Consider the following 15,369-nt stretch of genomic DNA (forward strand, 5'->3'; position numbering starts at 1 on the left):
GGAGAAAACAGTGATGCAGCTGAAACAGCCTCAGCCAAGTGATTGGAGGATGCTGAGAAGAACACGCTGCTGGTAGCAATTGCACGTAAGAGATAACACAGGCTTAGAGTGTGTATTACAAGATACCACCAGCTTAAAAAAAATTCCCTACATGATAGTGCTTATGTATAAGAACCAACAGACAATCACCTCAAGAACTCCACTGATTTTGATAAGAACTGAAAATTGAAATGGAGAAGCAAAGGGCATTTACAAGACTCCAAATGCTACCTACAGCTCGGGAAACCTTTAGTAAATCAATGCTGAAATGCATTTCCTCTCTTAACTTGGTCACTATTCCAACTCTGTTTCAAAATGCAAGAACCGTTTCCCCAATGCAGGACTCTGCACAACATTCTAGAAGCAGGGACAGGAACTGTTCCCCAGAACAAAAAATAAGAAGGGAATGCGGAGGCAGAAAGAGCATCTAATGTGGGCAGGGACCAGCCAGCTGCTGTATGCCGCTGGGATATCCAGTCATGGCAGTAAAATCCCAAAGGGAGTGAGGAATGGGAAAAAAAAGCTCTCCACAAAAACCTCAGAAGAAAAGGTCTTCATTTGAATTGACAGAGTTGTAGCAGTAACATTTTCTAGTAACACTTTTCTACAGTTTTAGACTTCTAGTGGCACTACACTTGCTGTGGAAAAAAACTATGACAGTAACATTTGTAGAAATAATTTCTGGTAGTTTTTAAATATAGATAATAAGATAATAACTGATCAGTCCCACAGAGCTTTAAATCAAAACTCTTGCAGACACCTGTGGTAGAAAATAATGTTTTTCCCCTTTAAGCAAGAAGGTCTACTCTGTAATTCAATGGACAAAAGTGTATGGCACAACTACTGAGTCCAGGCCATTAGATATTACTTAAACCCTTCAATAAGTATGAGAAGGAGAAAAAGAAGTAGTGAACAGGAACGAAAAAGGAAAGTGGATCCTTTCTGATTTTTTTTTTAGAGAATTGAGTTTATAAGCTGTATCACTAATTGCTTTGTTGCCTTTGTGTTAAAGCTTACATGACAAATCTAATGCAAAAAGATATATGACAGCTCTGGAAGACTAATTCTGGTTTAGCACAAATATTTAATGCACAGAATCAGAGAAATATTTCAGGTATGGGTGAGAAGAAAAATGATAGTCCACAACACAGCAGTGAAAAGGAAAATGGCCACTGGGGAGTGAAATATCTCAGTTTACTCCTTTTCTTTAGCTCCATGTAAGCTGGATTTGACTGTTTAAAGTAGACATCTAAAGCCAGGCATTCACAAGCATGTGGTTTGGAAGTGTTGGGAAAAGAAAACATAAGCATGGACCACTGATAAACATAATGAACTGGTACATATTTCTCAGTTAATATGTCATTTTGGTTATTTATTTTTCCCTGCTATTTTATCTGATTGCCTTATTGCCTATTTCTTGATATACTTTTGCCAGTAGAAAGAATCAAGAATTTTTATTTCAGTATGGATCAATTAATCAAATGAGTTTTTAAGTTGATTTGTAACAGTTTCATTCTGAACATGATAAAAAAAATCTGCATATATTTCACATCTCTTTTTACTCTGCAAGTAAAGCAATTAATATGCCGCATTACATACCAATCCCCTTGAACAGATTACATTTTTCTCATAGAGCATCAACGTTAAGCTAGAGAATACCTTTGCTGTGACATTCTCCTTTCTTCGTCTAAAGGGAAATGTAGTGTATCAGTTTCTAAAAATATCCTCATTATAAAGCCTTAAAATAACTGAACTGGCCTTAAAATTGCATGAAGAAAAGTAAACCTGTATTTTCATGCAATGGACCTGTATTTTCAATGACTATTCTTCCTAAGTAGATAACACAAAAGTAAACCTTTCTTTTTTTCTGAGTTGGGAAAGGTGTTAAAAAGGTGATTAGCTTTTTGCTGACAGAATAACATTAACATATTTTCAAAAAGTAACAAAAGATTTTTTTCTGTAATATACTAAGATATAACAAATACATTAAAAAAGCCTAAACAAAATAGTATGTTCACCTCCGTTATGTGCAAGTTTGTGTTCCAGCTATATTTCCCATGTTAAAAAAATTAAACCCTACCTGCCTTTCCCCTTCCAAACCCAGTCAAACACAGAATTAAATGCAGTCTCTTTCTGGAGCCAAGGAATGGAGATTCTTGAATCTGTTCGTCTGTTTCCAGTTCAGCTGTTGTTGTTCCTTAATCTTTTCCTCTAGTTTCTATTAGCACATTGACTAATGTCTGAATATTTAGTTCTAGAAAGAGCAGATAAAAACATTTAAAGTTACTTTTATTTCATGTTATTTCACGTAATACAGCAGAGAGAATGTTAAAATGAAAGTTTTACTGTTAACTAACTATCCTTACTCTACTACCATAAGCATAGTTCACCTCTATCCAAACTTATGCCCAGTGACAGCTGTAGAGTAGCATGTGCCTAACTCCCTTTAAATCCTTCTTATAATCTGTTTCTAAAGGAGAATCTTTTATTTGAATAGTATATCGCTATTTTTAACATTAAGGAATATTTTTGCAATAATTGGAAAAAATAATTTGTCATATAACGACCCGGCTCTTTGATAACATTTCTCTTTTGTTATCCCAATGTGTTTGATCCATTTGGAGCATTTTCATCTATTATAATGCCATCCAAGGCTGGTTCTGCACACTTACCAATATTTTTTTCTTTATGCCAATGCATGCCCTCCCCATAGTTGTTACCCAAACAGTACAAACTCTGATCATGACACAAGCAGCTAGCTAGCAAGATGACCGAGGACAAACCTTTCAATTCAGGAAATTTTTGTGCTATAAAAATTTCCTCCCACTCACAGCTCTACCTAGTTGTCAAGAGGCAAAGCCTCCTCAGAGAGGCAATTAATGCCATTCTTCAACTGACAGAAATGTTGAGCAAAATTAACTCGACTCTGAATTGTGTACTGAATGGAGTATACTATCTCTGCAACACGCAGTCTCCTGCTTATGTTAAAGCAACTATGTTGATGTAACTCATTTTACGTGAAAACTAATCACAAACTTACTCTGAAGTGCTGGATAATATGGAGCCAACTGTTTGAGCATCCTGGTCACTGTAGGTACATCCTTTCCTCGTACTCTGTTCAAAATGTTGGGAGTAAGACCAACAGCATCTTCATCAAACATCTTATCTGAGCTTCTGAATTGCTGGTAATCCCTGTACGAACCACTGCCAGAAAACGAGTACTGATGTGAACCCCAATCACTCTTGTAGTCTGACTTCTGATGCCTGAATCCTTGACACCTAGATTCCTGGTTCCAGCTAGATTCCTTGCTCCAGCTAGACTCCTGGTTCCATCTAGAGTCCTCGTTCCACCTGGAGTCCTCGTTCCACCTGGAGTCCTCGTTCCACCTGGAGCCACCTCTTCCTGAAGCAGCAGAATTTGCAGAAGATGTACAAGTATTCACAGACTCATCGTTCTTGTAAGAGGAATAGCTTTGTGAAGGATAGTTTGTGGAGTATCTTCCAGATGAAGGATATGAGGCAGAAGAATTGGGATAGGGTAATCCTTGGTCACTTATACTCCTTGCTTTTGAACATGCTTGTTGATTCCTCCAATTTGTACATTCCCCACCATACAAGACTCTGTTATCAGGGAGCTCATTTCCTCGCACATCGTTGGACATATATTCTGCCGAGTACTCACTCACTGGACTTGTCTCATAGGAGGAAGCCCCACCAGCTGAATTACTGCCAGAAGCAGATCGGCTGAACTGCCTCAGCCATTCACTGATACCACTGGCAGGACTTCCAGTCTGAAGAGCAAAAGAGTCCCTGAGTGCAGACATCATTGCACAGTCATTAGATCTCAGTCCATAGGAAGATGATCCATCATCTATTTGGTAACCGTATAAGTTAGCAGGTGCAAAAGAAGCATCTGCAGAACACTCTTCATATTGAGACAGAAAACCTTGATTCCAGTTAGAATTTCCTGAACAAACAAACAAATAAATAAAGGGCACTACTAATTTGTTAAATGCAACTGGTGCGATTTTTTGCAAAATAAAACTTAACTCGGTAGAAGCCTTTTTTTTGTCTGACTATATATGGTGTTTAATGCATATTTACTGCATTAGCAAAGACCAGCCTTCTTTCTTTGACTGGATTTGTAAAGCAGAATAAAATTAAAGAATAATAGGAGGGGAACAACTGACTCAAACCAATTAATCACTTGAACTGATATATCATCTGAATTCAACTATGCTTTACTGTCAAAGCAACCTGAAAATGGACTAGGCCATTTGAAGGCCTCTAAAGCGACACGTATCTAAGACAGTTCGTGGAGAACAGGATACACCAACAGTATATATCAACAATTACAAATAGTAAAGCTTAGCATCTCTCAAGAAGTTAACACACTTGATTGGCACATGGTGGTAGCACATGTGCTCTTAATCCACCATGGATATGAAATAAAATTGGTTAGCTTAATTTGTAAGTTTTCCTGTCGGTGCTTTTTTTCTTATTAAATGTATCAGTTCTGCAGTTTGCAGGGAAAAAAAATAGAAAAGGTTTACAAAATTAGAGCCTTAACATCCTTTAGAAATACAGCCAACCAAAAAGTTGCCAGAGCTCTACTTTTGCAGCTCATGCTTACGTCCTTTCTTATTGAGCTTCTTTTCACCCTAAGGTTTGTGGGAAGTCCAGGGAAACAACTACTTAGAAGGCCAGCAGTCTAAGGAAACAAGCTAAAAATCTCTTTCATTGTATCCCTTAGCAGTACCGGTACATTCACTTTCAATGTAAGAATGGCAAATACTCCTTTGAAGATACCTTGACACATCAACCTTCACACCGAAACCAGGCAGGTGTTACTGCTTGGATTTCTAATAACCTCTACTGCTGTAATTCTACCCAGTGAGATAGAAACATTCTTAGTCAAGGCTGAAGTCATTAAGGCTTCAGAAAACAATACCCTTAACTGACTCAGAGGGCAAAGACACACAGTACTCCAGCAAAGAAGCACTATGGCTGCCCATAAAAGCAAATTTTTGCAATCTGTGCAGTGTTAAGAATAGGCTTAAACTAGTAGAACAAAGCGTCTAAATTACCTTTGGATTTTCCATATGGCTTATAATGATTTGGGATGCTTTTCCTTCCCAGAAATTCACCTTGAGATACTGACATCAGTGGCCTCAGATTGCTAGTATAATTAACCTAGATAAAGCAAAAGGTCAGAATGTCTGGTTTTGAACTCAAATCTTGAGCATTCAAAAAAACCAAAACAGTAAGTTCCCCACGGAAAGTTAGCAAACTACAATTTTAGTTGACAGCAAACTCCAAATGAAGGATGTGGTGTTCTGTTATTCACAATTACCACACTAAACCACAATTTTCAAAAGAATTATTTGGAAGAGGTACATGAGGAGAACAGAATGATGTGTGTGGGGAAGACAACGTTACCTGTTCCAAATTTCTTTACTTTATTGACCCGTATCCCTCAACATCACCTGGCTAAAATGTAAAACTGCTACACATGCAAATCCTGCCTCTAGCTGGGGAATGCAGAATGCAAGGCTCAGCTACTGCCTGAGATTAAGCTATGAAAACAATTTTTAACTAGCTCAGAGGACTGTAATATATTCAAGTACCTGACATTTTGAAAGTGTAGCTCTCAAAAAGGTGGTAGTGGCACATTTGCACAAAGACAGTTACCATAGCTCAACTGACATGGAATGCGTTATTAATATCTAAAAAAATAGTCTGAAACATCTTTCAGAAAAACACATGCTGAATTTTGCAAACCAGTAGCTACCAGAGGTGATGAGTCATTTTTGTACAGATTCTGGTCCTTCTTCAGACCCCATTTTCTACAGGTATTCGGTTTTTATGCAAAAAAAGCTACGGAGGTTTGTAAGGGCCAACAGAGAGACAGGAACATCTTGTCTACCTTAGTCTGAACAGATTAAAGCTCTCAAGTGGGAGCAGAGCTACAAGTCATCAGTAAGAAAGACTTATCCACATGCCCAGAAAAGAAAGAAGTGGCACATTTGGGTAGCACTTAAAGCCTGATTAATCTTAGAAGAAAAGCTATCACACAAGGGACCAACTGCAAAGGAAGGATGACAACCAGACACCATGAAGCAAAATGGTGCCCAAAACAGGGGGAGAACGCGTACAAAAGAAAACCAAAACAGATGGAAGATGATGGAAAACTAACAGAAATGGGCCATGAAATTAATGTATTTGGTACTTAGAAACTGTAAAAAAAAGTAAAGTATATTTAACTGGGGGCGGGGGGGGTGGCGGGTTGACCTATGCTTGAACTGTTACAGTTTGGCAAGGTGTTAACACAATGAGTTCAACCACTCCTTTCCTCCCAATGGTAAAACAACTCTGGTCAAGATTAAGTTCCTTACTGCTGCTTTCTTTTCACAAAAGGCCTTCAAAGCTTCTGTGAGTTCCTGTGTAATATGAACAACAAGTGTTGCTTCGGAGTCTGAGGTGATGTGGAAAGTCTCCTGTTGAAAAACAGAACTGGTCATTAGGATGCTAAAAGTGTCATTTACACAAACAGATCAAAGTTATACTTTGATTTTGGTATAACCAAGTCTATACTATTCATTGATATATAAGACATATATAATACAAGTATACACACCTATGTATAAGAAAACAGAATTGTGAACATAATTATGGCCTGACAGAAGGTAAAACAAAACCCTGGATGTCCATGCCACTCCCATACTATCAATCATGAACATTTTGTTGCAGACAGAGAAGGGCGCAAGTCCTAAATCTATGTTGTCTGTGTAGAAAATTGAATAAAAAGTAAGCTTCAGCACGTTCATCAAATGCCTTTGATTCCCCCACTTTAGTAACAGAAGGATGAAAGTTTCCATTATAATCGTCCCATGTGTAATTTTGGGAATGAGAGATACCAAAAGATATTGATATAATTCTAAAAAACGCAGAACAATTATGGCTATCTGTCTTTTTAATGTCTAAAGAGACTGATTAGTAAGTCTATGAAGCTATAAGTGATTACAGTAAGTTAAAAGAATATAGGCAGCCTGGGTAGTTTAGTAATTATCCCCAGACTTGCTTTTTCTCTACCTCTTCCTACAGTCACAAGTAACCACAGCTTAAAAGAAAGAAAAAAGAAGAAAAACTTAAAGAGAAAAACATCTCTTCAGTTGGCAATGAAGCACTTATCACAAAACCCTCTACTTGTGATTGCAGAGTATAAACACAATTCAGACTCAAGTGAAAGTCTGCAATTGCCTTAGGTACAGAATATGACTTTCACAGAGTAAACAAGAAATATAAATGGTCAGGTATTTTCACAACATAAAACCAGAAGACAAACTGAGGCTTTCTATGCCACTGATAACAGCAACTGAACTGATAAAACTTCCCCACTCCAACACCAGCAGCTGTGCTCTAGTATCAGCCAGTGTCACTTGGCTGTTTAGTTCTGCAGCAGCAGCACTGGCCACAGCACCACAGGCAACCAGACCAGACTGGCTCCTCTCATTCAGCATTATCAGCAATCCCATTAGATAAGGGCAGCCAACACCACACGAGCAACACCAGTGCTGCGAACACTGCTTGTCAGGGTAGCTCCTCAGCAAAGGGAAGAATGATCCAGAGAACAGGTAAAGAGCTCACATTTAATCCAGCAAGTTGTTCTGAGCTGACACGGGATGTCATCCAGAGGGACCTGGATGAGCCAGAGAGGTGGGCCTGAGCAAACCTTATGAACTTCAACAAGGCCAAGTGCAAGGTCCTACACTTGGGTTGGGACAATCCTCATTATCACTACAGGCTGGGGGATGACATGCTAGAAACCAGCCCTGCGGAAAAGGATTTGGGGGTACTGGTGGATGAAAGCTGGACATGAGCCAACAATGTGCGCTTGCAGCCCGGAGGGCCAATCGCATCCTGGGCTGCATCAAAAGAACCGTGGCCAGCAGATCCAGAGAGGTCATTCTGCCCCTCTACTCTGCTCTCGTGAGCCCCCACCTGGAGTACTGTGTCCAGCTCTGGAACCCTCAGCACAAGAGGGACATGGACCTGTTGGAGCGGGTCCAGAGGAGGGACACAAAGATGATCAGAGGGCTGGAGCACCTCTGCTATAAAGACAGGCTGAGAGAGTTGGGGTTGTTCAGCCTGGAGAAGAGAAGGCTCTGGGGAGACCTTATAGCAGCCTTCCAGTACCTGAAGGGGGCCTGTAAGAAAGCTGGGGAAGGGCTGTTTGCAAGGGCATGTAGCGATAGGATGAGGGGCAATGGTTTTAAACTCGAGCAGGGTAGGTTTAGATGAGACATTAGGAAGAAGTTCTTTACAATGAAGGTGGTGAGACTGGCACAGGTTGCCCAGAGAGGTGGTGGAGGCCCCATCCCTGGAGACATTCAAGGCCAGGCTTGATGAGGCTCTGAGCAACCCGATCTAGTTGAAGATGTCCCTGCTTACTGCAGGGGGGTTGGACTAGATGACCTTTAAAGATCCCTTCCAACCCAACACATTCTATGATTCTATGACATTACGCCACAGCTGCACTAGCTTTTCAAAGGGCAGAGTCCATTAAAATAGAAATTTTTAATTAGAAATTAATATTGTGGTCAAATGAGTTTGATCAGTAATCAGAGGCTCTTTCACAATATTCATTGCATCATACTGGTGAAACTGCACAACTCTTATCACAATCATTTTACATACATACCAAGAACTCCAGAGCTTTCTGTTTCCGAACAGGATCATTCTGTGGGATTGCAGAAAGGGGAAGAAAAATTGAAAGACTGAATACTACAGTATTTTTTGTATCATCTTGTACAAAACACAACCTTTTAATCTTTTATCCAACAACAAAAGTCAACACAAAGAAAAGACAGTAATTTTTAGGTCACAGTCATAAACATATAACATTAGGCCCTCAATAACAATTAGGTGGCAGCCACTACAAATGCGACTGCATTACTTCCAGTACCAGGAAGAACACATTTCACATCTAAGCTACATACCTACAAGAGCAATCTTTCCCAGGCCTTCCTCACTCAGGTCCAACCCCTTTTTTAAAAAAAAGTTAAGTGCCCACCTGCATCTAGCATAGTACCCGAGGCCTAAAAGAGCAAGACATCACCACAAAACACATCAGATTACAAAATAATCTCTGCCACTAAAATAAAAAGGAGACAGTTCTCAGTGTTTGTGTACAGTGCTATTCAGGACAGAGAGTAGGGAGAGCATTTTGAGTTTCACCTTTGAGTCAGAAAGGACTGTAAGTCTTTAGCTATATCTTAAGATTTAAACCAACCAGACCTTCAGTATAGAATACATTTGATGTGAAGAGGGGCAAAACAGAGAAGCAAAGACTGCAGCACAGGGTGGGAGACCTGACCTGCAGACACTGGGTCTGAGACTCTCAGTGACTTTGAACAGGACTTATGAGAGCTAAGGTGGATGGGCATCCTGATGTACAATATTCATTTCCCTTCTGCTGTGATGAACACAAAACTCTGGTCAATAGGTCAGCTATTTTGCTTCTGGAATAATATTAATACAATGGCAAATGAAGCCAAATAAGAAAAGTTTTTCAGAAAAATGAAAAGCAAGGAAAATGCTACAACATAAGACACTTGCAGAATTACCACCTCTACGTACCTCATGCTTATAATCATCTTCCCACCTTAAAAGGAAAGAAATGAAAATATTAAGATGTATTCCAAAGATTAACAAGAAGTTAGGCTTACTCATAGCATCTAGAATAAAAATATTTCAATTTCCAAATTTATATTGCTTACCTATATAGGATATCTTTTTCTATGGCATACCTACAATATTATATCTCTTAAAGGTCCTTATTCTGAGTGACTCCCAAAGAGATCAGTAGTACTGATGAACTTCTTTACAGATCAACTAAAGGAGATGACTAAAGTAATGGTGGGTTTTTTCTTCCTGTATGACCAGCGGTGCCTTTTATACAACTTACTTGGGCAATGGCATCCCCAAGAAAGTGGTCACACCTTGAAATTTGAATTGCAATTTTTTTGTGCATGAGTACATCAGATTGTTATTGAAATGCATAACCAGCACAGTATTTCAAAAGCCATAGCTACTTCTAAACTGAATAGCGAATTTTATTTCAGATTATTTCCTCACAGAGAGAAAGGAACAATTTACACAAGAGGAAGTAGTACAGTAGAAAGACAATATAAAATATTTACCCATACGTGACAATGTTTGTTACAGAAAATAAGATCTTTGTAATATGTAAAGAGATCTCAAAGAAAATAATCTCTTGATTCCCCTGTGGGGGTTATATTCTCACCTTGCTTTCTTCTTTGATGGGGCTAGAAAATTAAAAAGAATTATTAGCAACATCAGAGGGTTTCCATTGTATTATTGCAATAGAAGCATCACACAAACAGAACAGTTACTGGCCCTAAAGTGGCTGCAGTTTTTTTAAAGGGCAGGATTCAGCACCCTAAACCTATGCATATACAGTCATTTTAGAAACCACCAGGCATCCTTGATGAAAGGTCTATGGGAGACCTATGCCCTAACAGCTTTGCAGGGTACCCTACGGCATCTATGTTCAGGCAGCTGAATCCCACCACAAGAAGTCAGTATGGACTGAACTGAGGTGGGCATGCCTGCTTGATACAAGAAGTGAAAAGTGATTTGGATTTTTTTTCTGTGAACGTACCAGTGTACCTCAAAGTTGCACATATTCTAGTGCAACTGGTCTCTCAACGAGAAGTTAGGGAGACCTGAATGTCTAATCATCTCTCTTGCCAGTACAGTGTATAAGCACGTGGAAGGAGGGAAAGCTCAGGAAAATCAGGTAGTCTGTTTAAGACAGTAGCTATGCTTCAGAGAATCAGCTAATGCATGATACATAACTCATCACTTCTTAAGTATTTACCAGAACAGGTGTTCCAGGATAAGCAACATGACAAGTAGTAAGTAATTCCCAGGACAAATGACAACTTTACCCCTAGAATATGAGGCTGAAAGACTCATGTTACCGATTTAACCACCTGGTGTTGAACACATGATTAGTGTTGCAACACTGATGAGTTGCAACAAAAAGTTGCACCATAGGTCCCAAAGTTTTCTGGCTGTCGGGTGAGAAAAGGACTGCTACCACTTCACAGAAGATATCCAATGAAGTAAGAATCATGGAAACGTAGGATGGGAGGGACCTCTGCAGGTAGAATCACAGAATCATAAAAAAGTTTAGGTTGGAAGGGACCTCTGGAGGTCATCTAGTCCAGCCTGAGAGGTAAGAGAAAAGCACCCACAGAGGTACAACAGAAACCAAACAATTAACTGTAAGATGAGGACACTGACAATTAGAATATTTTTTCTTGAATCATTCAATTTGTGCTGTCTTTCCAGTAAGCCTCCCAAATCCTCCCTGTTTGAAAAGAAGATCAGTGGAGACAAGGAGTGCTACTCAGTGGTTGGAACTTGAGTGGTACTCAAGCTAATGACTGAGGTTCTGCTCACTTTGACAGAGATTAGCCTCAAGACTAGATCAGGCTGCTTAGGCCCAAGTCCAGTTGAGTTTTAAAAGTCTTCAAGAATGGCAATTTCCCACCTCTTTGGGCAGGCAATTTCAGTGCTTTGACCACTCACTGTCCAGAACTTTCCGAACGTTCAATCAGCATTTCATTTACTGCAGCCTGTGAATGTTGCCACTTGTTCTTTCCCTGCGCACCTTCTTGAAGTCCAGCTCCTTCTCTGTAGTAAGTTTTAGGTAGCAGAAGATGGTAATTAGAACCTTTCCTTAGCTGTTGCCTTCTCTAAGGTTATCAAACCCAGCTCACTAAAGCTGTCCTCCACATCATATGCTCGAGTCTCCTCATGATTTTTTGTACCTGGTGAGTCCTCTGCTGACTCACTTCAGTTCACCAAAACTTCTCATGTACACAGGACACAGTATTCCAGAAGCAGCTTAATGAGTCCTTAATAGAATGGAATAAGCACTTCCCTCAACCTGCTGGCTATGCTTTTGATAATGCAGCTAGTATGTTGTTAGCCTTCACTACATCAAGAGCGCATTGCTTGATTCACACTCATACTGTTGTATATCAAAACCTGCAGGTTCATAAGATTTGTGCCCTAGCCCAATAGTATCCAGTCTGTATCCATCAGGGTGTTGTTCCATCCCAGGTGTAAGACTTCACGTGTACTTCAGCTGAACTTCAGGAGGTTTCTGACAGCCCATTTCACCAGCTTGTTGCGATCCCTCTGAATGGCAGTCTTGCTCTACCACATACCAGGCATTCCCCCAATTTGACAGTTATCTGCAAATGTGACAATGGTGTATTCTATCCCATTATTCAGAAACATGTTAAACAGTGCTGGCCCCAGGAGAAACCACTGAGGAATGCCACTGGTAACTGCCCAGCACACTTAAAATCACTGACAACTACTCTTTGAGTCTAACAGTTCAGCCACCTTTTATCCACCTTGTAAGACTTATCTTCTCAGTTTGGCTGCAAATATAACGTGGGAGACTGCGCTGAAAGCTTTGCTAAAGTTAAAATGACATCCACCCTTCTTCCCCCGTCCACTGAGCCAGCCCATGTCATTGCAAAACACAATCACACTGGTCAAACGCAGTTTATCTTCGGTAAATCCACACTGGCCGTTCCCAGTGACCTTCTTGACCTTCACACACCAGTAAATGATGTCCATGAGGACGTGCCCTGTAATTTTTTATAAAGTGTGGGACAGCCTGCAGCCACTTTTTACTTTTGAAGATAAGTACATTTGGTTTTTTTCAGCTCCCCAATGAACTCCTCTGATCACCATGACCTTTCAAAGACTTTAGTGAGCAGACAGCTTCCTCAACACCAGAAGCATCCCTTTTTGTCCTGTGGCCTTGTACATGCTCAATTTGCTCTTCCCTAAACTGATTCTTCTCTACAGTGTGTAATGCCATTCTCCCCTAAGCTTTACAACTATGCACAAAGATCTGAGAGCACACCTTCTCAGTAAGGACCAAGGCAAAGAACATTACAAATATCTCAGCCTCTTCCATGTCCTTCATCGCAGCGGGACCACATCTTCTTTTGCTGCTGTCATACCTGCAGAAGCCTTCCTGTTGCCCTTCATATTCCTTTCACCTCCAGGCAAACTTTGCCTTCTTAATTTTACCAGAACTACATCTGCAAATCTTACACATTTCTTCTTGGAAGCTTGCCTCCTTTTAGCATTTAAGATTAGCTTGGGAGTTGTCTGTTCGAACACACTAGCCACCTGCTATGCCTGCCCATATTCTTGAACAGCAGAATGGATCATTTCTGTTCTTTGAGGAGGTTCTCCCGGAAGACTGATTAGCTCTTTTGGGCTTATTTTCCTTTCAAAGCAGCCTCTCAAGGGATCCTGACTATTAGTTTTCTGAAGAAGTTGAAGACTGTTCTCCTGAAGCCCAAGGTCATTAGTGTGACATGTAACTTCCTCATTCCCCAGAGGGTTTTAGCCTGTATCATCTCATGATCACTCCAACTAAGGCTGCCATTGACCATCACATTCTTGACTCTTCACAAAACACTTCCGCTTGCTGACTCATCCAGCACCTGCATGAAAAACTGGCCTTGACTCACTTTTGGGTTGTTTGCAACTTGCCATGCGGCTTTTCCAGCAAAAGTCAGGCCCCCCAAGAAAACCGAGACCTGCACTTGGGAGATTTCTTCCCATTATATAAAGACAGCCTTGCTACAGACTGCCTGTTCAAGAAGGGCAGACATCTACCATGATATTGTTCTTGTTGGCCTTCCCCCTAGTCCTGACCTGTAAGATCTCAACAACCACCTATACAGAACCTATATGGCTCTACACAGAAAAAGTGCTCTATACAGCCATGGCTTTATAGAGAAAAGGTGCATCCAGCACAACTTCTACTGCCATCTTCTATGCTGTCTTTCATAAGGAGCCCATATCTACCCATTACAGCACTCCAGTCGTACAAGCTACTGCATTACATCTCTGCAATTCTGAGATGTCATAGCTCTCTGACCACACAGTAACTTCCAGTTCCACCATCTAGTCCAACCTTCCACTTGAAGCAGGACTATTGCCAACATAAGATTCTAGTTTTGAATAGCCAGGTCTTGGAAACCTCCAAGGATGAAGGGTTTAGTACCAACGGATAACCTGTTCCAGTGCTGTACTACCCTCTAGGAAAGAAGTTTTTCCTGAGTTCAGCCTCTCAAGCTGCCATCTGTGGCTGCCATCTCTTGCTGCATTGCCTGCAATAACCAACAACTTGGTCTTTCTCATCCTTGTAGCAGTCTACAGATGCTTGAAGGGCAGTTATAAGATCACCCCTTACCCTCCTCTTTCCCATTCTAAAGAAGCCCAGCTCCCTCTAACCCTCATCATAGGTACATGCTCTTGACTCCTGAGAATCTTCATAATCCTCTGCTGGAACCTCTCCAATTTCTCCATCTTCCCCTTGAGCTAGAAGGAACAAAACAAGACACAGTATTCCAAGTTTGGTCTTATAAGCATTGAATAGCAGGGGTAAGACTGTTCTTCAATCTGCTGTCTGTGCTCCTCACAAAGTATCACAATGTAAGATTTGTCTTATGCGAAATGAGAGTGTTCTCTTGGCTCATATTCAGCTTGGCATCCAGCATAACCAACAAGTCCTTTTTAGCAAGACTGATCAGTCTGTCACTTCCCATCCTGTGCTGACACATGGAGTTATCACTTTGCCACTGAAGATACAGACAAGCTTCTCCAGGTATCTGCTATAACGTCAAGGAAGCAATAATTCAAGTTGAAAAGCTGGTCCAAAATAGAAAAGTAAATCTCTGGATTTATTTAGTTTGCTGCTGTACTCTGTAGCAGCATTAAGAGTAGTTTTCAGAAAGGAAAAAAAAATTACGCAGGCAGAATTCAGAGACTAAATTAGATTGGAACTTCATATGTTATACAGAGTGTCATAAGGCCTTCAAGCTCAACTCCCTACTGGTTACAGAAATTACCTTAATAAGATAATATTTTTAATCTAAAGCCCAAACCAAAATCCAGATAATCTCTCTTCCTTAGAGAATAAAGAAATACCATAATTTTTCCTTTAAGAAAAGCAACAAATCAATCACTTCAAGGCCTCTCATACATACATATATATGTGTGCATATATATGAAGGAATACATAACCTTATCTTAGTTTTGCATATGATCTCTGCAGCAGCCAAAATTGGGTCTCAATGTCCGTTTTGCCACCAGGCTGTGCCACCAAATGGCCTTTCTTATAACCCACTCTCGCTCTCAGAAGGGAGCTTTGAAGCTGGAAGTCATTCTCTTCCAATAAGATCTAGTCTAAAGACACAC

The 15,369-nt window shown here is 40.3% G+C and overlaps 1 protein-coding gene across 1 annotated transcript in view; it reads right to left on the minus strand.

The window, feature by feature from the left end:
* Positions 1–995: 995 nt before the first annotated feature.
* Positions 996–15,369, minus strand: part of LOC141739350 (uncharacterized) — a 36,271-nt gene continuing 21,897 nt past the window's right edge. Inside the window, exons 9-15 of the mRNA XM_074576439.1 lie at positions 10,346–10,367; positions 9,679–9,703; positions 8,741–8,779; positions 6,435–6,536; positions 5,127–5,232; positions 3,080–4,006; positions 996–2,293 (exon numbers count right to left, since the gene is read on the minus strand). Coding sequence (XP_074432540.1) covers positions 2,238–2,293; positions 3,080–4,006; positions 5,127–5,232; positions 6,435–6,536; positions 8,741–8,779; positions 9,679–9,703; positions 10,346–10,367 — 1,277 coding nt within the window. The 3' untranslated portion in view covers positions 996–2,237. The remainder of the gene's footprint in view (positions 2,294–3,079; positions 4,007–5,126; positions 5,233–6,434; positions 6,537–8,740; positions 8,780–9,678; positions 9,704–10,345; positions 10,368–15,369) is intronic.

This window comes from Larus michahellis, chromosome 2, assembly GCF_964199755.1.
Source record: "Larus michahellis chromosome 2, bLarMic1.1, whole genome shotgun sequence".
NCBI classification, from domain to species: domain Eukaryota; kingdom Metazoa; phylum Chordata; class Aves; order Charadriiformes; family Laridae; genus Larus; species Larus michahellis.